The sequence below is a fragment of the Nomascus leucogenys genome, chromosome 16 (genome assembly GCF_006542625.1).
Source record: "Nomascus leucogenys isolate Asia chromosome 16, Asia_NLE_v1, whole genome shotgun sequence".
Lineage (NCBI taxonomy): Eukaryota > Metazoa > Chordata > Mammalia > Primates > Hylobatidae > Nomascus > Nomascus leucogenys.
Window position 1 is genome coordinate 86,681,839 of NC_044396.1, and position 26,017 is coordinate 86,707,855.

Here is a 26,017-nt window from a genome sequence, read left to right on the forward strand (position 1 = left end):
ACACGAACAGAGAAGGACACTTTGCGACGCCCATATTCCTGCTCCAGAGCCACTCGTCATCTTGTGCAGTTGTGGCAACAGAAGAGAGGTGCAGCATTGGGGTCGTCTGAGTGTCTGCCAGCTTCCTACCCCAGGCTGTCCTGGTATATGTGGTGTTTGCTGCAGAATGAGGCAGGGAGTCACACCCCTGGTTTCTAGTCTCTGTGCATTTTTATTTGCAAAAGAGTGGCTGCTTGTGACTAGGGAGGGCCAGGTCAACTTTGGGTCTGATTTCAAGTCTGTCTCTTCAGTTTCTATGCCTGCTTGCTGGTTACCCTCTCCTCAATTTGGTTAAATATTCATACCAAGCGTGTCTCCTCTGAAAACAGAATTTCTATCTCCAATACAAAGTTTAACAATTATACCCTACTACTAAATAAAATATTCTCCTTATGAGATGATTTTCCTGTCTCACTTTCTTGTTTTCAAATTTTCTTAAGTGTCCATATTCAAGCAACATATCATTTCTGCACAAAAGAAATAAACATTTACTTGTAAATTATGTACACACTATAGCATTTATTTGTTCTTTACCAGCCACAGTTCGTTCAGCAGATACTTATGGAGTGGTCAGCACTGTTCTAGCATTTGTAATACCTTAGTGTACAAAACAGAGAGAGAGCCCTGCCCGCTGGAGTTTACATGCTAGTGAGGAAAGAGACAATCAGTTTAAAACATAATAAATAACTAAACCACACAGTATGTTAGAAGGTAATCATTTTACCTCAGTCTGGTAGAGTGCAGGCCTTTGGGAAGTAGGAAAAGTTTGTGTTGTTAAATACAGATGCTCCTCAACTTACGATGAGTTACATTTCCAATAAACCCATCCTAAGTCAAAAATATCATTGTTAAAAACGCACTTAAAACACCGAACCTGCCAAATATCATAGCTTAGCCTATCCTACCTTGAATGTGCTCAGAACACTTACATTAGCCTAGAGTTGGGCAAAATCATTTCACACAAAGCCTATTTTATAAAAATAATATGAATTTTATAGTAATAAAAAATAGAGATAAAAATAAAAGATAAAAATTTTTTTTTTTGAGACAGAGTCAAAAGATCAAAATTTCTAATTCAAAGTACAGTTTCTACTAAATGCATGTCACTTTCAAACCATAGTAAAGTTGAAAAACCGTAAGTCCAACCATTGCAGTTGCGGACCACCAGCAACTGTGGTCTAGTGCTCTAAGCTCTGATCTAACAAACACATCTAACAAACACATCTCATACAAACAGTCCCTACTGATAAGGACAGTTATTGTGAGTGGCTTGTCTACGTATTTGTTTACTTGTTTCTTGTTTGTCTCCCCTAGGTGGATGTAAGTTCAGTAAGGCCTGGCAGGATTTAGCCTATTTCACTGGAAGTCTTCCACCGTGCCCAAAACATCATAGATACTCAGTAAAGTGGGGAAAGAGAGGAAGGGCCTCCAACCTCACAAAGTGGGAAAGTCATCCAGTCATTAAACAAATAGCAAGGGAAGGCCTCTTGCAGCCACTCAGGACGCTGCACATGCCATGGTCTCCCTCAGTCTCCACCATCCTGGTGAGGCAGGACTGCTCCCAAGCCCCTTATAAAGATAAGGAGTCCAAAGCTCAGTGAGGAGAAGAGGTGACTGAGCCTGGACACTGTCCCCATGAGTGGTACACCCAGCATCACATTGAAGTCCAGCAGACTGCAAGGTGAGTGCTTCCCACAACCCCTCCTGCCTCTGACGCTCTGCAGGAGCGGAAGTTTAGAAAGAGTGTAGAGACGAGCCAGCCGAACACCTGGCTCCACAATGAGATGAGGTGACGGTCAAATGGCAAAGTGTAATACTGTGTTAAGGTGCTGGAGAGAACAGAGGGGCCTGGCTAGTGGACTATAAGTGGTTTCCATAAACAGCATTTTTGCTTTCACCACAGGCAGAGGTGTGAAAGGCTTACGGGAAGCTCAGGCACCGCAGCATCCAAACACCGCTCCTTTCCTTCTCACCCACCTCTCTCTGACCCGGGGCTTGGGCCCAGCTGTGCTGAAGGCTGAGGTAGACGAAGTAAGGCTGGCATTTGCTCTGTGCACCCTCAGCCAAGTGCCCATACACAGCAAGAGGCCATTTGCTCCTAATCACTCCATGCAGATGAACCGCCCCACTCCAGCCTGAGAAGGCACGCTGCACAGTCAACTGCACAGCTGGCTCCCGGGTGCAACAGGCTGCTGCTCTGGCCTGCCATTCAGGCCCAGGCATTTAAAGTCCCCTATTGGCTTGTCAATGGTGTGCCCAGCTCTTCCAGCTCTGCAGTGATTCTCTGTGCTATGAAGAGGCAATTCTTGGGGACTGAAGAAAGCCAGAGTTCTGTTCAACAAATAAATGCCTATCTCCCTTGCACTGAGATACACTGAACCTTCTGGCAATAAGCACGGCTGCTAAAAGTCAGTCTTCCGAGATGGTAGGATACAGTGCGGGGTCAAAGACCCCCAGCTGAAATCCAAGCCCCCTAGCGGATGCTGACGGGGAATTTTGGATAATTTACTAACACTTGTTTCAGAGAAAATCCGGTTGAGTCCCTGGGCCTAGGCAGGGTGCTTGACAGAGAACAGCTGGCAAGCAGATGTCTTTTAACAAACACATCCTAATGTGGAAAATTAGGACACTGAAGGGAGCCCCAGGGGTTTCTGGGCTTGCTGGGGTGACCCAGGTCAAACTCCACGTCCTCTAGATGCCATTTTCAAAATGAACCCTCTTCAAATATCCTGCTTCTTCATGTATATGCGCTAATTACACAGTTGATTCTAAAGTAGTATTTTGTTTTCATTGTATTGAATGTTTAAAAATATCTTCACTGAGTTCTAAAAAAGACTCTTTAGCCAAGAGAAAACAGAATGTAATTTTAGTGAGATCAATAGCTGAAATCTGTCTGAGATGCTTAAGAGGAAGAGCAGACTAGATGACATCAAACCCCAATGAGCTCTTTATGGCCCTACCCTGGGTAAGCCAGATCACAGGAAGGGAGGCCAGCATTAATTCCATCAGCAACAGTGGGTGTAAATGGAAATTTCTAACAGCAGTCTATGCCTGTCTAGTATTTTCCCTTTAGTCAATATCACAGAAGGGAGATCAACTATACTATTAATACTATAATAATAACAATACCTTATCTTCTGAGTGGCACATGACAGTTTGCAAAGCACTGTCTTGAGCATTAACTAGCACCTGTATCTCTACTATTATGTACATGGCGTGTGTTTTTAACCAGTCTTTTAATAGTTCACTTTTTTTCCAAGGCTCTTATAAATGTGCTCTTCCAGAAAACAAGGCCGTTAGCTGAAGTCCCCTTGTCCATCAAGTTTTACATCATGCAGCATCACTGTCTGAATTCAGTTGTGATTGTCAGCACACTGGGATGGTAATTTTCCAATTTTTTTAAGTGGCAGGACCTTTTTCTTGCTTTTTAGGCAATTTCAATATAAATAATCTAAAAAAAGTACAATCTCTCAGATTAAAGTGGATGAGCTCCCTGCCAGCCTCCCACACCTGTCCTCAGTATCCTTCTAGCCCCAGCCACTAAGCATCTCTGAAGAGCCCTGGAAACAGTATTAAAACTACTGAATTAAGAGGTACAGTGTACTACGTGAAATACGGCTTTAACAGAAAGTCACTGTTTTGAGAACGCATGGTGAAAAACACAAGATTTGGAGTTAAAGGCATCTCAGCTAAGATCCAGGCTCTGCCTTTCAGCTGGATGAATTTGGAACACTCTAAACTTATCTGCGTCTGCAGAATGAGTCACTGTAAGGTTCACATGAGGGAACAGATGCAGAACCTTCGCACGTGGTGAGCACACACAGTAGGCCTTCAGGAAACACTGGCCGCACGCCAGTCTGTCGACTTCACGCCCAATTATATACATGAAAGTCCTACTCAGGCCTGAGGTTGGAATGATGACTTCTTTCTGGTTTCTTTCGGTTTGTATTAATCATGAGCTGCGACCGAGCCCCTTTCTCCCCCTACCACCCAGCTTTGTGCGTTTTCCCCAGGTGCTGATGTTCCAAGAACTGTAACTGTTACTGTGCAGCACTGCTCTTCAACCCTAGCACATTAGCATACTTCTTTATATTTCATTTCCTTTGGAAAAGACGGCATTTGAAAAAGCGATGACATCGCACAGCGTGGAATGCAAACCTTAAAGAGGGAAGCAGATGTTGGCGAATGGTGTGCATGCCCCGCAGGGCTGAAGCCCTTTCTACGACAGCAGGGTCTAGCGCCCCTGCACGGAACGGAACGGGATATTCTGATGTAAACTGGAGGGGGCCATTACTTAAGGAACAGAAACCCGAGTGTGTCCCTTTTAAGGGCAGAGAATGAGCAAGCACCCAGAGTCCCCTGAAGTTCTGGTGAGGTCCTGCTTGCCCTTCCAGGTCACCCCTCCCCGCTCTCCACCCAGCTCCCAAGGCTGACCAGTAAGGACCACACAGTGGGCCCTACTGCTCTGTGGCTTCCAACTGAGTTTGACCAGTGGAGGCACCAGCAGGAGACGAAAGGAAAGGGGGAAAGGGGGAAAGTCGGGGGGGAGGGGGACGGTATTTATTCTCCAGGCTCCCTCCCTGCCAGGTTATCACAGCTGACCTCATCCTCTACCAAAGGCCACAGCTCTCTCCCTCAGTGTTCTGGTGACTTCTCTCCCCTCTTGCGTGTTTACCCTGCTGTTCCCAGCTGCCCTCAGTCCCGCAGGTACACTATGACTTGATGCTGTACCTAGACCAGAACATACCTTTACAAAGGGTCTTAGCTTTTCAAGTCACCCATTTGAGCATGCCACCTGCCTTCTGTTGGCATCCTGATGGCTCCCCCAAGCCATCCTCTTAGTCATCTCTGGATGACTCCTCTCTCCATTCCCATTTTCATTCCCTCCCACTACAAGCATCTCCCACTGACCCCCTTCCACTGATACTGCTCCCACTCAAGTCAGCAACGAGGCACACCCCCAATCAATGGAGTCTTCACCCCAGCTTCCTCTCACTGAACTCCCTGCATCACTCACCATCCTCAACCCATCCTCTTCCTCCTTCAAGGCAGCCTTCCCTGCTCTCCATCCCTGGACACTCCCCGCAGGGGGCCTTACGAGGCTGCCCTTGGTGGTTTATTCTTCTGCTTCCACCCAGTCTCTACTCATGCCCCTCCTCCACTGAGGACCTCATGCTAGACTCCGTGCATCATGCTGCCCCCAGATCAATATGTGGCCACAACTAACTCACCCTTTTTCCTCCAAATCTGCATCTCCTCTGGGCTCTCGAGGTTGGCAGGGATGCCACCATTCACCCTGGCCACCAGCCAAAACCAAGGCAGCTCCCCTCTGCGAACTCTACCAGGTCCTGTGAATTGCACTTCCTCAACATCTCCACAGTATGTCCCCTTATTTCAACTCCCACTGCTGGATTCAGATGCCACAGAACACTTCCCAGGATCACTGCATCAGCCTCCTCTGTGTGGCCAGTGGCTCCTCTGTGTCTGAGCAAATGCTATTTCCTCTTGCAGAGGTAGTACTCCCCTCCTCTCCTCCCCTCTTCTCCCTGCCCTCCTCTACCCCCAGCCCCACTCTTCAGAGCTCGACATCTATGTGGCCTTCAACTCTCTGCCCCAGCGAGTCACCAGAGAGCTACCCACCTCACCTGCTCTCCAGGCTGCTAGAGAAGCCCCTTCCACAAGCTCCCCCAAGACCCTGTGGAGCCCCCACCAGCTGTTCCCCACACTTACCTCAGAGTGTCGGAGTCATTTCTCCCCAGCCCACTACACTCTAAGAAACTACCCTACAGACCTCCATTCATGCGACATCCTGTAGTCAGCAACCACCCCATGGCTGGTACACAAACAGTAGGCGCTCAGTGCCTCTGACACACTCATGAATGACCCACAGGAGGGCTCAAAAAGTTCCCATTCTTCTCAGCCCCTAACGTGCAGGCACATGTGCACATGCACACACACACACACACACACACACACACACACACACACACCCTTAACTCCGATGAGCTTCCCACACCTTACTAAGAAAAACAAAGCTCATTTGATACAAAATCTCTCAAGTAAGTTCCTTCTACCTCAAAATCTTCCTGTTCTTTGTTTACCATCCCACCTCTTCTAGAAGTGCTTCTTTAGGAGGGGTCCTGTGGCCAGGCATGGTGGCTCACACCTGTAATCCCAGCACTTTGGAAGGCCAAGGCGAGCAGATCACCTGAGGTCAGGAGTTTGAGACCAGCCTGGCTAACATGGTGAAACCCAGTTTCTACTAAAAATACAAAAAATTAGCCGGGCATGGTGGTACACACCTGTATTCCCAGCTACTCGGGAAGCTGAGGCAGAAGAATCACTTGAACCCAGGAGGTGGAGGTTGCAATGAGCCAAGGTCGCACCATTGCATTCCAGTTTGGGCAACAAGAGCGAAACTCTGTCTCAAAAAAATAGGAGGGGTCTTGCTTTGTTTTCCAGCCCTACAATGTTAGTGCAGGATTTGTGTCTGCATTTCTCACCCTTGAATTCCCCACACAACAGAGTATCTCACATGTAACTCGTAATTCAAAGTATGTTGAATTGGAAGCAGGCAACTAAAGAGTTGAATGTAAATGCAATCACATATTTATAGAAATTAGTTCATATGCATTCATTTATAATTAACACTGCACTAATATTCTAAAGTACCTATTCTAAATTGCCCAAGAACTAATTAAATCTCAGAATGCCCCAGACAGTAAAGTGTTATCAGCCACATTAATAAAAAGCCCAGAACAGTTGTCAGAACAGCAGACTGATAAGGGATTATATTCTGGGACTCTGCCACCAATTCACTCCACACTGCTAATAAAGCAGTTTAAAGCACTTATTACACCCACACTGATTCAAACCTGCTGAATGTGCTCTTCCTCACCCTCTTCCTTTAGGCTTTCTTGCATCCTCCTATCTCTCTTACTACAGGGGAAGAACAGGCAGGCACCTGCTTCCAGCATGTGCTCTTCCCAATAAAGAGAAACTGCCAGGAAAATAAACCTGTGAAGGGCACGAGGCCATTGTCTCACAGGTCACCCATGGTGGCCTTACACACTAACTGCAGTGACCATCCCAGACCTCCTCAAATGTGCCCGTGTTCCCCTATCTGCAGGCTTTTGTATGAACCATCATGAGAGAAATGCCTATTCCATCTCCTTCTCCACCTTCTCCCCCAGTCCCAAGTCATCCTCAGAGATGGAGTTCAGGGCTACCTCTTCCTTCAGGAAGCCTTCCAGGACACGCTCCAGCAGACGCGTGGTCCTGCCCTGCTCCCTCTGCAGATGGCTCACCTTACCACATTTGATTGTCTATTTACATCACTGTCCTCCTCCCCAGACACTCAGCTGCTCAAGGGAATAGACTCGTCTTACTCAACTTCGATCCCCAAAGTCTGACTTGGTGCCCAATAATAGTACAAGCTCAGGAAGCAGGAGAAAAAAAAGAGAAGAGATTCTGCCTGCTGCAGGAATCTCACTCAGCCCTTGGCTTCAGCCAGTCTCCCTGAGATGGGAAGCCTCGGCCCCAGCAGTATGTCCAGATTTACAGACTGCTGGGCACGAGCCGTGAGCCACACATTCCAGTACTTCTCCAGTCTCAGGCATGGTCACCATGAGACCGTTAATTAGAGCAAAAGCCCCCTGTGCCATGGGCTGCATCACACTGGATCAATCGCGGACCCTCCACACTGAGAATCACTGAACTTCAGACAGCAACTCTAGGATGAGGCCACTCCCTCTGCCTCCAGACACCAGCCTACCACGTAGTCCCTGGGAGCCAGCAGCCCCAAGGTGACCTCCGAGATGCTGAGGAAGAAAGTCTTCCTTTCACAATTTTGCTGGGGGGGGATTCTGCCCCTGCAAAAGGCCGAGTGCCCTTTGGTCATTAAGAGTCACAGTAAGCAGCAGTGAGAGGGGGGGCCGCAGTGTCAGCCCTGTTTCTATCTGACACGTCTCTCAAGAAGACATCACTGCCACCAGGACTGGAGGTTTGAATTCACACGACTCTGAAGCAGGGCAGCATGGAAAATCAGAGGACCACCCAATCAGCAGCAGCATCCCTGAAGACTGATGGATCTGTGTGGCAAGAGCTTGAGCTAGGAAGTCCAAGGGTCCTGGACCAGAATCCCTGTTCCAGCAGGTACCCTCTAGCTAGGCTCAGGCAACTTCCTTCACCTAGCAGAGCCTCAGCTTCTTCATCTAAAAAAGAGAATGGCGCCCTGCCGCGGTGGTCGAATCAGAGCAGAGACACAGTGACCCACACGGCAGCAGAGACAGATGGTCACACAGAAGAGGAGGCAGCGTCGCTGGGGAGCCCAGCTGGGGTAGGTGAGCTTCACAATCCCTGCTGAGCCAAGAACTGGGATTCCAAGGATCTCTGGGAAGTTCTGGAGGGGATGGCTTGGGGAAGTTTGGAAGTGTGTAAACGCAAGTATGTAAAACTCAGCAGCCTGATTAACACTGCAGTTTGCTCATCCGGCCCACCCCTGGGCATGCTGGAGCTCCCCATGGGCTCAAGGCTCTAGGGCCCACACTTTCTTCCTTTAAACAACTCTGATAACGTAGCTTACTATCATTTATCTGAACTTTTTATCTGAACTATGTAAAGTATAAGAAGCTACTGGAGTAACAAAGGTCATACACAGGTACTTTCACCAGGCAGATGTTTGCCGGGACTGCCTACATTGAGGGATTGTGCACGCCATAAAGAATGAGACAGAATTCATTAGCCAGCTTAGAGGGTAGAGGGGGCTTTCCAGGAAGAAAGCTCTGCCTGCACAAAAGAATCCATAAGACCAGTGGGGCCAATGGCATACAGAGGCAGTGGCCCAAGACGAAGCAGTCCCAGGACAGAGTGAGATCCATCCGTGCCCAGCAAGAGCAGGGGAGGCGAGGCCACGGGAGGCCCACCGGCAGGAAGCAGCATGACCCCATGTATTTTACACCATTCTGGGAGTGTGGGCTTACAGGCAGCAGATTCAGAAGGAGAGCGGCCCATCTGAAGACTGTTGCAAAACTGTCTGCATTAGAGGTGATGACAGTGGACCTGGGGCAATGAGAGGAAGGAAGAAATGTTGGCAGGACTAGGGACTGAGAGATTTGCAGATGAGACAAAAGGAGGAATTCAAGATGGCTCCAAGGTTTCCAATTCAAATGGCTGCATTAGATGGCAAACAAGAGGTAACTTCCATACATAACCCTTAAGTACCAGTGAAAAAATTGATGGCTGAAGCCGAAATGTGAAAAGCAGGAGAGCAGAAGGAAAAAGAACTAAAGCAGCTTCAGATTCGGAAATACATGGGAGCAAGTATAGATGGCAGCCAGTCAGCCACAACATGTACCTACCCAGGGCCTCATCCGAGTCACTGGGCCACACCGCAGAGAAATACAAATGCAAGGTATAAAATAATTAACTTTGCGTTTCCCACCTATTAGATATTGCACAGTTCTTGTGTCTGCTCTATGAGAATTGGTATTTTCACTCAAAAGATATTCACTGAGCACTTGCTGTGTGCCCGGCACTGTTCTGAAAGCTGGAGACAGAGCCAGGAAGTGACATACCCACACAGAACAAGTTACTTGGTCTGTTTGTGCCAAATCCACCAAGGACTAGAGTCTGGCCCTGGACTTTGGTAAAGAAAAGAGAGATGTGTCCCTATTCTGTCCACAGGGAACCAGGCCATGGTGCAAGTGTGGGCTCCTGCCTTCTCAGTTATCAGCTGATGGGGAGACAAACACACAAACCAGCGACTCCAACACACCGAGGCATGTGCACAGCACAATGAAAAGCCTGGATCTGCTAGGAAGCTGAGCGCAAGAGAGGGGACTCTGGAGCTGGAAAGGGGAAATAAAGCTGTGACTTGAAGACCAGCAGGAATCACTGGCACAGGAGAAGGTTGTGGCATTCCATAGAGAAGGGACAGATGACGGGATGGGGCCCTGCTGGCTCAGGGGGCTTGTGCATCTGCCAGGATCATTGAAGGTTAAGCATATTCAGAGGGAAAACGGCAAACGGACATTGCAAGCAAAAAGAATGACATGTACAAGAGATGGTGAGGGCACAGGACACTGGAGGCTTTCAGAGGTTCACTGCAGATCCAGAGGTGGGCAAAGTGGGAGAGGGTAAGAAGTCAGGGTGCAGAGCGGGCAGCGGCTAGGTCCTAAGTGACATAGCAGTTTCTTAAGAAGCTTAGGCTGTCCCTGAACAGCAATGGGTGTCACGAAGGGGTGCGTTCAGAGTAAGGATAAGATGGGTTCCTATGTCATAAAGATGCTTAACGTTAGGGAGTCAAGGTGGAAGGTGAAAGGCATACAGCCAGGGGATGCCTAGGAAAATCCACCGAAATTTGGGAATAAAAAAGAAGAATTCCTCTTTACCTTTCTTAACTCATCCTTTTGAAACTTACCATTTATGTGTGTATTATAACACCTATAGCATATTAATACAGCAGTCTAGGTATCTGAGCCAAAAGGCCTGAGTCCATATCCCTGGTCCATCGCTTACTACGGGGTGACACTGGATAGGATGCTTGCCCTAGTGTCCTCATCCATGAAATGGGAATAAAAACAGTAACTACCTCATAGGGCTTTTATGAAGAGGAAATGAATTAATATTTGTAAGACACTCAGAAGACAGGCAGGCCCATAGAACTCTATAGATGCTTATTTAATTTTAAAAATGCAACTTATTACTAAATAAATATTTAATGGGGATAAATCCCCCAGAATATCTGCAAACCACTGGTGTACACAGAGCATGAATTGGGGTAAATAGGCAGACTGGAGCTGTCACAGAGTCCACAGAAAAGATGATGGACCCACAAGGACAAGAGCAGGGATGGGGGAAGGACTGAAGTGATATTCAGCAGGTAGTCAACTGACCACGGTAAGTGTCAGGATGTGACGGGGATGTTTCTGGCTAAATGGTGCGGGCCAGTCACCAAGATGAAATAGAGGAGGATCATCAGCTGGGAGCTGGACGAGTTTAGGATTGAACACGCTGCATAACTTAAACTGCCTGGGGAACACCCAAACTGAAACATGGGCAAGGAAGATATTTGCAAGACATGAGAACACAGCTGGTGGTAGAATCAGGTAAATGGATAAGAACCAAGCAGCTGTCACTAGTGACGTTCACCAAGCATTTCCAGGGCTCCCTTTCCCCGAGAATGGGACAGAACTGCACTTCTTGGGCCCTTGAAGTCAGGTGGGGCCATGTGATTCCCTGCTGGCTGATATGGTTTGGATTTGTGTCTCTGCCCAAATCTCATGTTGAATTGGAGGAGGGGCCTGGTGGAAGGTGATTGGATCATGGGGGTGGATTTCCTCCTTACTGTTCTCATGACAGTGAGTGCGTTCTCATGGGATCTGACGGTTTAAAAGCGTGAGGCACTTCCCCCTTCATTCACTCTCTCTCTCCTGCCACCATATGAAGACGGTCCTTGCTTCCCCTTCAACTTCTGCCATGATTGTAAGTTTCCTGAGGCCTCCCAGTCATGCTTCCTGTTAAGCCTGTGGAACTGTGAATCAATTAAACCTTTCTTCATAACTTATCCAGTCTCAGGTAGTTCTTTATAGCAGTGTGAAAAAGGACTAATACACTGGGAAGTGAACAGTGCAGAGAAGAAATGACAGATGCTCTTCTGAGCCAAGGTGAAACCACCCAGGGCTCTCTTCCCTCCTGTACCATGACCAGCACGACCAGATGGTGGCTGCTCACTCCAGCTGGGTCCCTGAGTGAGCAGAGCCCCTGAGGAGCAGAGCCCCTGAGGACCTGCAACACCAACAAGAAAGCAAGCACAGGAATATTGAGCCACTGTCACTCAGGGTAGCTCTGCTATCAGATGTAACCAGGTCTCCCCTTAATCAGGGACAGTGACATGATAGGCAGAAGAGGGGCCACTCACAGAGCAGGCAGGCAGGAGCAGTGGCATGAACTGGGCCATGCAGAAGCCACACTCACAAGTACGCCCAAGACCAAGCATGGCTGGAGACCACTGGGCTTCCACTCACCTAGTTAGTACAGAGGAAAAAATGAGGGTTTACAAGCAGCAAAAAGAAACAGACATTACCACTATCCATCTTTCCACAGAGAAATGCGGGATGTTCGGAAACACATTTTCACCTGCAAATTTTCAAACATGACTCACTCAAAACCATTTTCAGTCATGGCAGGTATTTATCAAGCCAGCTGTTTTGCTAACACAAATACAGTAGAAGGCAGAGGCTTGAAACACTGTAATAAAAAATCATCATGAAGATTACAGGTGGATCTTAAGACCATAAAATGAATGGCTTGTCTTTGACAGGAAGAATTTAACGAGAATAAGAGGAAATTCTCACAACTCTCCCTGCATAAAATGACCCTAGAAATAACAAGCTTAGAAAAGTTCACAAGTCACTTTTATAAATTTGACATACTGATTTCTGTAGGCTGCAAAACATTTTAAAAACACCAGCTGTTCTACATAACCACAGGAAAAAAAAAAATCTCTTTTCCTGGTTTCTTCTACCATTCAAATGCAGAATAAAATAAATAAATGTTGAAAACATATCAAAAGAGTTATTTTAACTTGCCATGGTTCAGGGTAAGAAAAAGCTTATTTCGTTTTCTTCTAATTGTTTTAACAAGCTATACAGCCAAGGTCAGCTGTTTGAAATGTCACTAGACTGCTCTTGACAGAGCACATATTAAAACAATTACTCGAGAATTTTCCAAATTGTAACATTGTGCTTGGTAAACTAGGGAACACGGTGCAATCACATGGATGCCAGCCACAAGGCAGCTGGGCATAAGGTCATTTCTGCATATTTTAGAGCTTCAACAGTGGCCAGAAAGGAAAAAACACCCAGGGCGTCTACCTTTCCACTTGGTATTTGTTAAATTAAAGTCAATTTAGGTCATTCAAATCAATGGAATAGGAGGCCATTTTCTCTACAGCTATTCCTGGAGGAAGCCAATAATCTGATTAGAAAGGACTCTGTCTGCCGTTGCTGAAGAGACTGCCTAATTATTACAGAGTAGAAAATAAGCATCAGGAATCCACACAGGGTGCCACTTCCATCGCTTGTAAGGTTAGAGAAAAATATGACAGAGATATGCTGAACTGGAGAAAATCTCCATCCATCAGGTAGAAATGAGAGTGGTCTTAAGGCACAGACATGATGGAGCAAACTGGTAACGAGGCAGGAGTCGGGAGATGCAGGCCCCAACCAGCCCCAAATGAGTCATGTGACCTGATCATCATCACTTCTGCATCTCAAATTCCTCAGTCATAAAATTAGAACTTAGGTCTAAAAGGGGAGTTCTCTAAGCCAACTACAAAAGGTCACATACTGTGTGAGTCCATTTACACAGTGTTCCCAAAATGACAAAATCACACAGTTGGAGAACAGGTTGGCAGCTGCTAGGCAAGGGTGACAATCGAGGGACAGGGTGCATGGCCCTGTGACAACAGAGCAGTTCTGCCTCCTGGCGGTGAGCACAGGCCATACTTGTGAGTGGCAAATTGGCAGCAAGCCACGCGCACTCAAAGGCCAGCGTCCTGATTCTGGTGATACTGCGCTAGGGTTGTGTAGGGTGTAGCCTCTGGGGGAGACCAGCTAAGGAACACATGGGACTCTTCTGTATTATCTTTGTAGCTTCCTGTGAATTCATAATTATTTCAAAACACAAAGTTTTATTTTTTAAGGGGTTTTTGAGACTTTGAACCGCCAGATCTGTATTTTCTCCGTGGACCCTATGACTTCAAATATTTTATCTACTGAATTGTATTTATTAAGACAATTCCTTTCCCTAGATTTATTGGTCAAATATATACAGTTGACCCTTGAACAACATGGGTTTGAACTGCGAGGGTAAACTTATACTGAAATTTCTTCCCACCCCTCCAGAAAGACCAACCCCTCCTCTTCCTCCTCAGCCTACTCAACATGACGAGAACAAGGATGAAGATCTTTATGATGATCCACTTCCACTTAATGAAGCATAAATATATTCTCTCTTCCTTATGACTTTCTTAGTAACATTTTTGTTTCTCTAGCTTACTTTATTATAAGGAAATAGTACATAACATACCAAATATGTGTTAATTGACTATTGGTAAGGCTTCTGGTCAACAGTAGGCTATTACTAGTTAAGTTTGAGGAGAGTCAAAAGTTATACTTGAAAATAACTGTTGACAGTGAGATGGTGCCCTTAATCCCCACGTTGTTAAAAAGTCAACTATGTAACTGCCTTACTTCACAACTTACAGAAAACAAAAATGCAATGTCCAAATGAAGCAAAGATATACATAAAACCATACAGATAACAGAGAAATAAATAGAAGCATTTTTTTTTAAATTGGAGGGGATATGAGGTAAATTTTGTAAACTATGATAAAAGGGCAAAAAATGTAAAAGATACATTTGACAATACAGTACAAACAGTGGTGACAATACAGAAATTTAAAACTCCAGCAAAATGCAAAAGGAAAAAAAGCAATGCTAAAAAGAAAATTAAAAGACAAATAACAAATTGCAGAAAATATTTTCAGCATATATGATCATTCAAAGGTATAAGTAAAGTGCATGAACAAGGAATGCCCCCAATCACACAAAAAACACAAATAACTAGTAACTGTAACAGAGATAGCCCACTAGTGACCAAGGAGCAGCAAATTAAAACAATTAAAGCAAACTGTTCACAAAAGAGAATGGCAAGGACACAGGCTGACACAACCCAGGATAAAAAGGATAAAGGCGATCTGAGGACATGGCCCATGACGGAAAAATAATTGATACGCACATTCTACAGGGCAGTTTGACAATGTGTATGTGTGTCAAAATGTAAAATATGCCCTATTTCCATTTTCCTAATGCAAAAGAAAAAAAAAGCAATGCTACAAAGGAAACTAAAAGATACACTTACAGACTGTGTGATCTATCCAAGCAAACTGCTGAAACTACCTGTGTCTCTGTTTCCTCTTCTATAAAATGGGAATAACAATAGTGCCTACCTCTTAGCTGCTATGAGAATTAAAAAAGCTATTAGCTTAAAACACTGAGAAACAGCAACTGCAAAATAAAAAGCACTAAAAAACAGCTCGTTACATAAAAACTTAACAAGCATTACATTATTAGTCATTTAAGATAATGGCACAAGTGCAAAAAATAATAATAATAAATCTAAAATGCATGCTCGGGACTGTTCACCTGAGTAGTGCTTTTTGATGAGACAGAAAATTTTTAAACAATTCTAAATGCCCATCAACTAGAGACCAATGAAGCAAAATGAGGTATGCCCACGCATATGAAGAAATGCTGTACGGCCTTTAAAAATGACAACAATCAACACTGTTTTCGGTAAGGACACACAGCAAAGCAGTGAAACGCACAGATCCTGGAGCCAGCCCACCTGGCTTACAACCAGCTCCACCACTTATGGGCTGTGTGACCAAATCAAACGGCTGAAACATCTGTGCCTTAGTTTGCGCTTCTATAAAATGAGAATAACAACAGTGCATACCTTGGCCAGGCACAGAGGCTCATACCTGTAATCCCAACACTTTGGGAGGCTAAGTGAGGTGGATCACCTGAGGTCAAGAGTTCAAGACCAGCCTGGTCAACATGGTGAAACTCGATCTCTACTAAAAATACAAAAAGTTAGCCCAGCGTGGTGGCAGATGCCTGTAATTGCAGCTACTTGGGAGGCTAAGGCAGGAGAATCACTTGAACCTGGGAGGCAGAGGTTGCAGTGAGCTGAGATTGAGCCACTGCACTCCAGCCTGGGCAACAAGAGCAAAACTCTGTCTCAAAAAAAAAAAAAACAACAACAACAAAAATAGTGCCTACCTCTTAAGCTACCATGAAAATTAAAATGACTATCAGTTGTAAAACACTGAGAACGGCAACTGTAGCATAAAAAAGCGCTAGAAAACAGCTTGTTAAATAAAAAATATTGTCATGAAAAATTTATCTGCCACATTAGTGAGTGAAAAAAGATCACAGAATATTATGAATAATCTCAGTTCTGAAAAATACATACGGGTGTACAAAGAATGGAGGAGGGTCTTCTCTTTTTCAGTGTAACAGTCATTGACCCCAGGCAGTGAAATTTTGGAACATTTTCACTTTCTTAGTATTTTCTGTTTCATTACAGGTATTAAAAACTAAAACAAACAAAGTAATAATATCCAATAGGCATTCTCAGACACTTCTGGAATCTAAGTTGATGTGAGCTTTCTGGGGAGAAATCTGGCAATATTAACATACTTTCCAACTCAGCAATCTGGTTCTAGGAATTTATCCTACAAAAATCATAATACAAGTCTACGAATATGTATACATATTCACACACACACACATATTTAGGAATAGTTATTAAAGCAGTATTTACAACAGTGAAAAATTGATCAAAACCTAAGTTTTCATCAATTGTACCCTAGTTGGTACAAAAAACAGAATACTTTATGGCACTGACAAATGATGCCACAGAGCCACATGGAAAGATGGTTTTGGTGAGGGTTTTGAACATGCAGGGAAAGACTCTGCACTCTGCTGTGATGGGGAAACACTAAGGTACTGTGTTTTAGAGCAGCGGTCCCCAACCTTTTTGGCACCAGGGACTGGTTTCATGGAAGACAATTTTTCCACAGATGGTGGGGTGGGGTGGTTTGGGGATGAAACTGTTCCACCTCAGATCTCAAGCATTAGATTCTCATAAGGAGCACGCAACCTAGATCCCTCGCATGCGCAGTTTACAATAGGGCTCATGTTCCTATGAGAAGCGAGTGTCGCAGCTGATCTGTCAGGAGGCAGAGCTCAGGTGGTAATGCTCGCTCACCAACCACTCACCTGCTGTGCAGCCTGGTTCCTAACAGGCCACAGACCGGTACCAGCCTGCGGCCCAGGGATTGGGGACCCCTGTTTTATGGAGTTGACCCTAAGGGCAGTGCAGCCACAGACCCAATTGAACTTCTGGGCCTCCAGGGTCTGTGCTGTTGACTTTGAGCCTCAAACCCAGAGCTTGACCTGAGGTCTGGAAGAACAGAAAGCAGAAAAATTTAGTGTTGACAAAGAGCGAAGTCTCTGATTTCTAGCCATAATTGTGGAGAAAGTCCAGGAGTGTCTCAGAAGGAACCTGACAGGAAACACCCTGTGAAGGTACAAACAAAAGGGATTCTCGAGAAGACAGCAGAAAATGATCGGAGAGAACTGGATTCTCTCAAGGGCTCAGGCAGTGCAGAAACTACAGACAGCAGAGCTGCCTCGATGGCTAGCACTGATTAAAATGCAACACCGTTACCTAGCTGTGCCAGAGCAGGGGGCATGCGTATGTATGCATGTGAGACAGAGAGAGAGAGACAGGGAGAGAGGGAGAAAGAGAGAGAGAGACAGGGAGAGAGGGAGAGAGACAGAGAGAGAGACAAGGAGAGACAGAGTGTGCACGCACGCACAAGAGGGTGGGGGAAAGTCTCTGTAACCCAAATCCGGTGATTAACAAATCACTGGAAATCAGAGCTTCGGGTTCAGGGGAGGTCCATCCTAATCCTTCCTCTTTCAACCATCTCATTTCTAAAATTATCTTTATTTCCCAAAAGGACTTTAGGTTCTGAAACACGATGCGGATTCTTCTGAAATGACAGCACTCCCGGCCTACAGCTCTCACACGGAAATTACTCGGCTCCATTTAGAGACAGCTCCACCTCCTTTGATCCTCATGGGTTATTTTCATGAGACCGTGCAGCCCCACAAGGTTTTACATCATTGCCTTGAGAGTTCTTTATGAGAGGGAACAGTGTCTGGTATTTTCTACAACTTGTACAGATGTTGGCAATGAGCCTTGGCCACCAACCTAGATGTTCCATAAATATTAGTTGATGAGTTACTCAATAATTCACCCGAACTATGATAGGGTTTTGCAAACCAAGAGTCTTGCTTATTGTAGGGAGGCATTTATGGTGAGGAATTTAAGAACAGGGGTCAGAGTAGGAAGGCCTGGGTTCAAAGGCCAGGTCCCCTTACTAACTAAAGGACCCTAAACAAATTACTTAATCTCTCAGAGTCTAAACGCCCTTATCCAGGAAACAGGAAGGATGAAAACAGTATTGTATCCGTGTGGTTTTGAACGGCTCGCTGTAATAGCTGGCATTCACTCGATGCTTTTGATATAGCAGGTACTACTGGAAGCACTTTACAAGTCCTATCTCACTTAATTGTCAAAGCAACCATAGGAGACAGTACTGCTTTTATTCCGATTTTACAGATGAGGAAACTGAGGCAAAATGAAGTTAATAAGTGCTGAAGCTGGGATGCAAACCCAGACAGCTGTAATCCAGAGACTACGTTCTTAATGAGAACTGCTTCCCACATAACACGGTTAGCACAATACAGAACAGAAAGAACTTAAACATGGAGTACAGTTTGAAGGCTTCAAAAATGGTGCAAGGACTCAACAACAACAGAACCCACAGCAGAGGCCCTAACCACTCCAGCGCAGCCTTGCTATTTCATTCCTCCGACAAAGGCCATCTGCAGACACACTACCCCACAGCGACTTCATTCCCTGATCGCATTTATCCGCCTGTCAGCCTCTTTTAGAAGCTGCTTCAGAGCTGAAGCCTAGTCAAGAATGTATCTGAAGGAAGCAACTGATAGTCTTTATTTTCTTCAAGAATGCCCCCCGAAATCTAGTCCTCAGCCAACACTGGCCCATCAAGGTGCCTCATAGGAGCCTTGAGAATCCTAATCTCTGCACTTCGGCCCACATGGCCCCATCCATCCGCTAAGACGTCCTTCCTTCCTTTAATTCAGTGCTACCCAGACTGTGACACCAGATTCACTCCTGACTTTCCATCAGAATGCTTTCTCCTGCTGACAATTTGTTATCCATTAACATGATGCATTTAAAACCTTGTCTTCTTTCTCAGAACATAAGCTCAGCAAAGGCTGTGTTTTACCATCCCTGCAACTCTCAAAGCATCTAGCAAAGCAGTCCCCTGACCTGCATGCCGTGGGCATCAACTCCCAGATGACACATTCGCTTCAAAGACTACTTACAGTAATAGTCAGTCATCATTAGGAAAATAAGCACTTTTCCAGATGGGTTAGAGCTGAATAAATATGTGCTATTTCCAAGTAATAACTGACCCAGTGAAACCTGATATTAACAGATACACCTCTTCATAAGAAATTGACATGTTCAGCCCTTTGGCAGCATTTACCTGCTTCTCCTTCCTCCTCACCCAAATTCAGCACGATAATGCAGATGTGCTTCCGCAGCTGGCGCGTGTTGGAGAACTTCCGACAGCACTTGCTACACTCCAAGCTGCTTGGAGGCAGGCTGTTCCCTTCCTCCGGAGCCAGCGGGCTGTCCTCAGTCGGGCTCACAATGTTTTCTGCCAGCTCCTCTTCTGTGCTGGACTTTTTCGTGGACCCCTTAGGCCTGCCTCTCTTTCTCTTCATGACCAAAAACTCTACAGAGGAAACAAGAGGGCACAATGGAGTCATGTGAGACGGCAGTGCAGGGCTCACGTTCACCCTCCAAGTGTGAGGATATGTTCAGGTTTCACGTTTTATTAAAAATGAAAAATCTGAGGTGATTCCAGAAATTAACAGCTGCAAACAATCATTGTTGGTACTAATATCACTGCATCTGTGTACTAATGGGTAATCAATTTTCTACTGTTGTGATTCAAGACAATCAGTTTATCAGCATCTCTGTACATCTTTCTCCAGCAATGCTGGGAGGATTTTAAGTTGCGGCTGTCAACCCCCCGTTCACAAATCCTGCCCCTTGCTGAGCACCATTTCCACTGAAATCCAGTTCTCAGAAACTGCTTAGGGACTTCTTTGCAAAGTGTTCTCAAAGGCTGCTGAGCTTGTCATGCCCTTAATGAGTTACACAACTATTCAGATTATTTCAAGGAGTCATAATTATTAGAGTCAAATTGTCCTGGCAAGAAAAAGAAAAAATAATTACAATCTAAAGCCAAAAATTATAGCACTAAAGACAATAACAATATTTTTCCAGTTTCCTAGCGACCTAGTGATTTTCAATGGCATGATCAAGCTGCTTTAGAGCAAGTTTAAAATCATTTTACAACTTGTGATTCTTCTCAATTAGTGTTAATTTTTAAGGCATTCATCTCCAGAATGAAGGTGGGAATTAAGAGGGGTGAGCGGGGGCCAGGCGCGGTGGCTCATGCCTGTAATCCCAGCACTTTGGGAGGCTGAGGTGGGCAGATCACGAGGTCAGGAGATTGAGACCATCCTGGCTAACACAGTGAAACCCTGTCTCTACTAAAAATACAAAAAAAAAAAAAAAAAAAAAAAAAACATTAACCAGGCGTGGTGGTGGGCACCTGTAGTCCCAGCTACTCAGGAGGCTGAGGCAGGAGAATGGAGTGAACCTGGGAGGCGGAGCTTGCAGTAAGCTGAGATCACGCCACTGCACTCCAGCCTGGGCAACAAAGCAAGACTCTGTCTCAAAAAAAAAAAAAAAAAAAAAAAGATGGGTGAGCAGGGCAGGGAGCAGAGCATCTCATCCAGTTGTGTGAAGGTGGTGAAGGTGGAGGGGTGTGGTCTTTGATGATCAGACTTGGGAGATGTCCCTGAGCGAGACCAAGCAGAGAGATGCCAGCAGGCTGGCTGACATCCCCAATGCCAGTCATCTGTCTGGCAGAGGCATGGCATTTCAGCAACCCTCTTTGAACCTGAACATTGGGGTAGAGGAGGAGTCCTAGATTCTGGCACCATCTTGGGTACATGTGCATCTGTAGAATGTCTCTCAGGTCCCTTCCTGCTCTCTCTAAAGCTGTTGCTCTGCACAGTAGGACACCAGCCACTTTATCTACTGCTATTACCATGAGGACCCATTAAGTAAGTCACTTGTGCTCACAGATCAGAGAGGGAGGCCACAGGGGCAAAGGGGAGCAGAGATGGGCAGAACAGTCTGGGGCAGAGTCTGCAGGGACACAACAGCCTGACCACAGGGAATCTGGACAAAGGAGCCTGCCTTGGTATGGGGTATCCAAGACCTCAGGGAAACCTGGCACCAGAATGAGGCAAGAGATTTCCTGGGAAAGGAGGGCCCTTGCTGAAACAGAGCTTCGACCAAACTGCAACGCAACTGGTGAGTGGGTCAGCCTTGGCTGAAAGATCCAAACCAGAGTCCTGCACCAGGGCAACCAGTGAGATTCCTGCCTTCACTCTATCTCCCTGGGGCATGGTGGGCAGGGGAGCACAAAGGAGGAGAAGGTACTTAATGATAAGAAGGCAAACCAGATAAAACAAGGGACAGAAGGCCCTGGGAGCCCTCCCTAGATTTAAACAAGGAGAACAAAGGCCGTGTTTACAGGAGAACCAGCCCGTATGCAAGGGAGATGGGAGGAAAGAAATAGAAGGTACAGAGTAAGAAACCATTTCCCTTGGAGTCTTTAAAACTTTTCTCCTTATTCTTCTTCACAACAACGTGTACTTGCACAACCTACTGAAGCAGCAATTCGTATCAGAGAAGCAGAATTAGCAGAGAGGTTACAAAACACCCACCTCGTGTCATGTCAGCTGAGTTCCAGAAACAGGGTGCCTAAGAGTTTATTGAAGTCTGCGGCCCAGGTCTAAACCCAGTGACAGACTCTGCCATCCCGCAGACACAAGCCACTCCCCTGAAACACTCCATGAGGATGTGATTGTGAGTGAAGAATTAACTTTACCCAAAGAGAAGTCTGGCCTTTGCCCTTGGCTACAGGGGGGTGATTTCTAGGCCCCTGGATGTCCCTCCTGATAGGAGCATCTTTGTTTACCCAGGGACTTTGGCCACCAGACAATGGGATTTATGATGGGAACTTTGGAAAATAAAAGGCATCGGTCAGAACCTACAGGAGGGACAGGGACTAAAAGGCGGCATGTGGGCAGTGTGTCATGGGGCCCTCATAAAAACTCGGGATACCAAGGCTCGAGTGAGCTTCCCTGATGAGAAATACTCTTGAGTGCTGTCCTACGTTGTAGTCGGGAGAGAGGTAACTTTGCTCAGGACTCCATGGGTGGAGCAAAAGCTCCACATCTGGAACCTTCCCAGTCTGCAACTTTACCCACACACCTCTCTCCCTTTAACTGGCTCTCTGATGTGCATCCTTTGAGTATAATCAAATTATAATCATGAGGACAGGGCTTGCCTGAGTTGTGTGAGTTATTCTAGCAAATTATCAAAGCTGAGAGAGGCCACAGGGACCTTCCAAATCTGTAGTAGTAAGAAGGAAGTAAAGGTGGTCCAGGAGACCCTCTGAACTTGTGGCTGGTATCAGGAGTCTTGGGCGGACTTGTTCGTCTTGCGGAGAACTGTGCCCTTAAGCTTGAGTTTGGCAAACTTACTATTGCGGGGTAGCCAGTGTTTTCTCCATGCAGACTCAGTGGAGCACACAGAGCCACCGTGTTTGTACTTGCTGGAGCACAGCACAGCGTGCGGTACAGCAGCCATCGTGAGTCTCCGCTCCCCCAGACTGGAGACTCCTCGAAGGCAGAGTCCCTGTCCTGATTACTTTTTATCCCCCTCAGCACCTAACCTGGTGCCCTGAGCAGCAGGCAGCCAGCAAATCTGGGTGAATTAAACTGATGAGCAATGCACAATTAATTCCACGGCAAGGAAGAAATAAAATCGGCCTGAAAGCTTTGGAAAACCTCAAACATGATGGTGACAAAACTAATCTTCCAGCTTGCTGCATCCATAATTCAGATCCTCAAGACCAATTAGCTAGCTAAAAATGAAATATTCATAAATGAACTTGAATAATTTAAGCCCTGAAAATGAGTTGCTGCTGTCAACTACTCTCATTTTATGGCAGAGCTGAGAGTCTTGGGACTGGGCAAGGAAAATCATGTAACCTCTAAATCAAAACATTTCAATGGAGGTAGCTTTAATTCCTCTTCCTCCCTCTGAATTCGTTTATTTAATCTGTCACTAAACTCTATGGACTTTGCCCTAAAGATGTCTGTCCAGTAAATCCCCTCTCTGTTCACACAGCAACCTCACCACCCAGATGCCTGCACACGGTGTCCAGATTCCAGCCTCCTGCTCTGGGCTTTCTCTGCCTCCATCCTTCATCTGTCATTCCCTCACTCTAGAACCTTCCATTGTTCGGGATGACTTTGCCCACAACTCTCAGGCCTGGCCTTCAAGGTCCTTTAGCACGTGATCCAACCCTACACATATGCACATGCACACACACACACACACACGCACACACACGCAGTGCCCCCACTTCCTTCTTCCTCCCCCTTGACTGCTCAGGGCAATTTTCTAGACCTCTCCAAATATACACAGAGAATCCCTGTCTCTTTTCACTTACTTGTACTATTCTCCCCACCTGTGACCACCTCCTTCACTACCTATCAGACACCCAGCCCCAGTTCAAATCCTAACGTGTCCGGTCCAGTTAAGACCTCAGTGCCTCCTCCATGTGGTGTCACCAGCTAAGTGAGCAGGATGACTATCCCCACGGCTTGATGTGGATTACAGTGTGAGCCACACGCACGTAGGGTGCGGATGCGCCCACACCACTCCCTGATTCTTTCTATTTCTCCCCACCTTTTATGACAAACCCTGAGGTCTGAGCTGGCCTTTTAATTCCTGGGTCCCACAGGGTCTTGAACACAGCTGGATGTGGAGTAGATACAATTAATAAGTACACACTGATCCACTGTTTGATGATAAGAAAAGAAATATCTGGAAAAGAAGCCATTTCCTGTGTCCCCAGTTTCCAACAGGAAGAAAGGGCTGAGCCACAGGGCCTCTTAACCCTGCTCTAAATCCATAGTTTGGGGACAACTTCCTCTTAGTCAGAAAATCATCCTTGCAGATCCAAGGCCAAAATCTGGCAAAGGGCAGAGAATCAGCCAAAGGATTTCTTCTAACTCGATCAAATACAACATGAACATTATGAAAAAAATAGCCCAACGTTATCAAAAATTTAATAATGTAAGCCCTTTATTTGTGCATCACTCAAGTTTGCAAGGCACTTTCCCAGCTATTATCTCAGTTTAGCCTTATAAAAACCTTAAGAGGGCCGGGCGCGGTGGCTCAAGCCTGTAATCCCAGCACTTTGGGAGGCCGAGGCGGGCGGATCACGAGGTCAGGAGATCGAGACCATCTTGGCTAACACGGTGAAACCCCGTCTCTACTAAAAATACAAAAAATTAGCCGGGCGTAGTGGCAGGCGCCTGTAGTCCCAGCTACTCGGGAGGCTGAGGCAGGAGAATTAAGGAGGATGTAGCAAACACAATGCCCTCAATATGAAAAGAAAAAAGGGACACGACGGTTCAAGTGGCTTGGCACGTTTTCCAGAACCAGCTGCTGAGCACGCAGAACTGGAATTTGGGTTTCCTTATTCCCAGTCAAAAATGTTTCTGCAGAATCATATACCCTTGAAGCATGGGGAAGAAAAGGTCAGCAGTAGACACTTTAATAGAGACAACCTGCACTGTGCAGAGAATGCTGGCTTGAGCTGGACCAACCTCGGTTCAAATCTCCCCTGAGCCTCCGTTTCCAATGCGAAAAATAAACACAAAACTGCCTCTATTTCATACAGTCACTACTGATAAAAGCAATCCATTACAATGCTGGGCACAGAACTCAGGAGGTGATTGATAAATGCCAACTGTTTAATATTATGGCCATAGTCATTAAGATTCTGACTTAGAATATCTCTTTTAAGAAACTATTATCCTCCCACCTGGTCCACAGTTAGATAATGTGATTTCTTGATGTACATGCATTCTCATTCATTCTGACTCAATACGCATTTTTTCCTTGAGTTCTTCATTTTAAAATAGCTCTCACACCAGGAAGTCCAACGTAGAATTAAAGGCACACAAATTTTATTATGCCTAAAACCCTGGATACGGCCAGCTTCCCAGCACTCGCACAGGGCAGCTCAATCTCTAGTCACACCAACTCGAGAATTTCGGAAAATCCTGAAAGACTAACATTTTAAGGCCCTGACAGTCAATCTCCCTGACGTTTATTTCCAAAGCTCAGGAAGTAATAGGGGAGACAATGAATTATTTATCATAAATAAGGGAACACAAGCCTGTTAGGGTGATGAGGAATGCAACAACCCCTTTGCAGGGACAGACTGCATCCTGTTCCACAATGCCAGGCACCAGGGAGGCTGAAGCCATCCCAAGCCTGCTCCTTGTACTTCTACCAGCCATATCGTAGAAATGCCATGTAAATAATGGTGATAACTAATCATTATTAAGCACATATATCTCAGGCATCATGCTAAGCACTTCACATGCATGTCCTCATTTAATCCCCAAGAGAGGCATTAGTATGATCCCCATCATATAGTCGAGGTCACTGAGGCTTAAGATGATTAACTAATTTGCTCCAAGGTCAGGGAATTAATAAATGGCAGAATCAGGAATTGAGTACAGACCTGTTTGCCTCAAAGTCAGTGAACTTCATACCCATGTCATAGCAAGTCCTTTGGACAATTCAATTAATATCTAAGCACAGAAATAACACACTTTGACCTCTTCACTAAGTTCTGTAGGAAAATGATGATAGTCTCATGCAGTGACAAGCTTCAGTGTGACCCCACTCCCTGGGCTGGAAAGTACACGGATGTAAGCTACAGGAGGGTACAATGTCTATCAGGCAGTCACTATGGACTAAGGCATCAGGTATGAACATGCACTTGTCTCAGAACCTATGAAAAAGGCCAGTATCTTCTCTCTCTTTGACAGATGACAAAAGCTGCAGCCATGCCACTTGTCTAAGTCCCCAGCAGAGCCTCAAGGCTGTGGTGCAGGCTGTACCCTGTGTGAGGCGGTGATTGAAGACTCACCAGGGCCAAATTCCACTAGCCAAGCTGTGTGCTCCAGCACTGGCTCCATCAGCCCTGAGCACATTTTATGTTTGTTCATCCAGAAAGAGCTCCAGTTACTAGCTCATCCCCTCAGAATGAGGGCACCTTTTGTAA

General features: G+C 45.8%; 1 protein-coding gene across 2 annotated transcripts in view; it reads right to left on the minus strand.

Moving 5' to 3' along the window:
- ZFAT (zinc finger and AT-hook domain containing) overlaps positions 1-26,017 on the minus strand; it is a 234,782-nt gene that overhangs the window by 141,852 nt on the left and 66,913 nt on the right. For both annotated transcript variants that reach the window (XM_003276274.3, XM_003276277.4), the window contains exon 3: positions 19,259-19,510. In XM_003276274.3, coding sequence (XP_003276322.2) covers positions 19,259-19,510 — 252 coding nt within the window. The remainder of the gene's footprint in view (positions 1-19,258; positions 19,511-26,017) is intronic.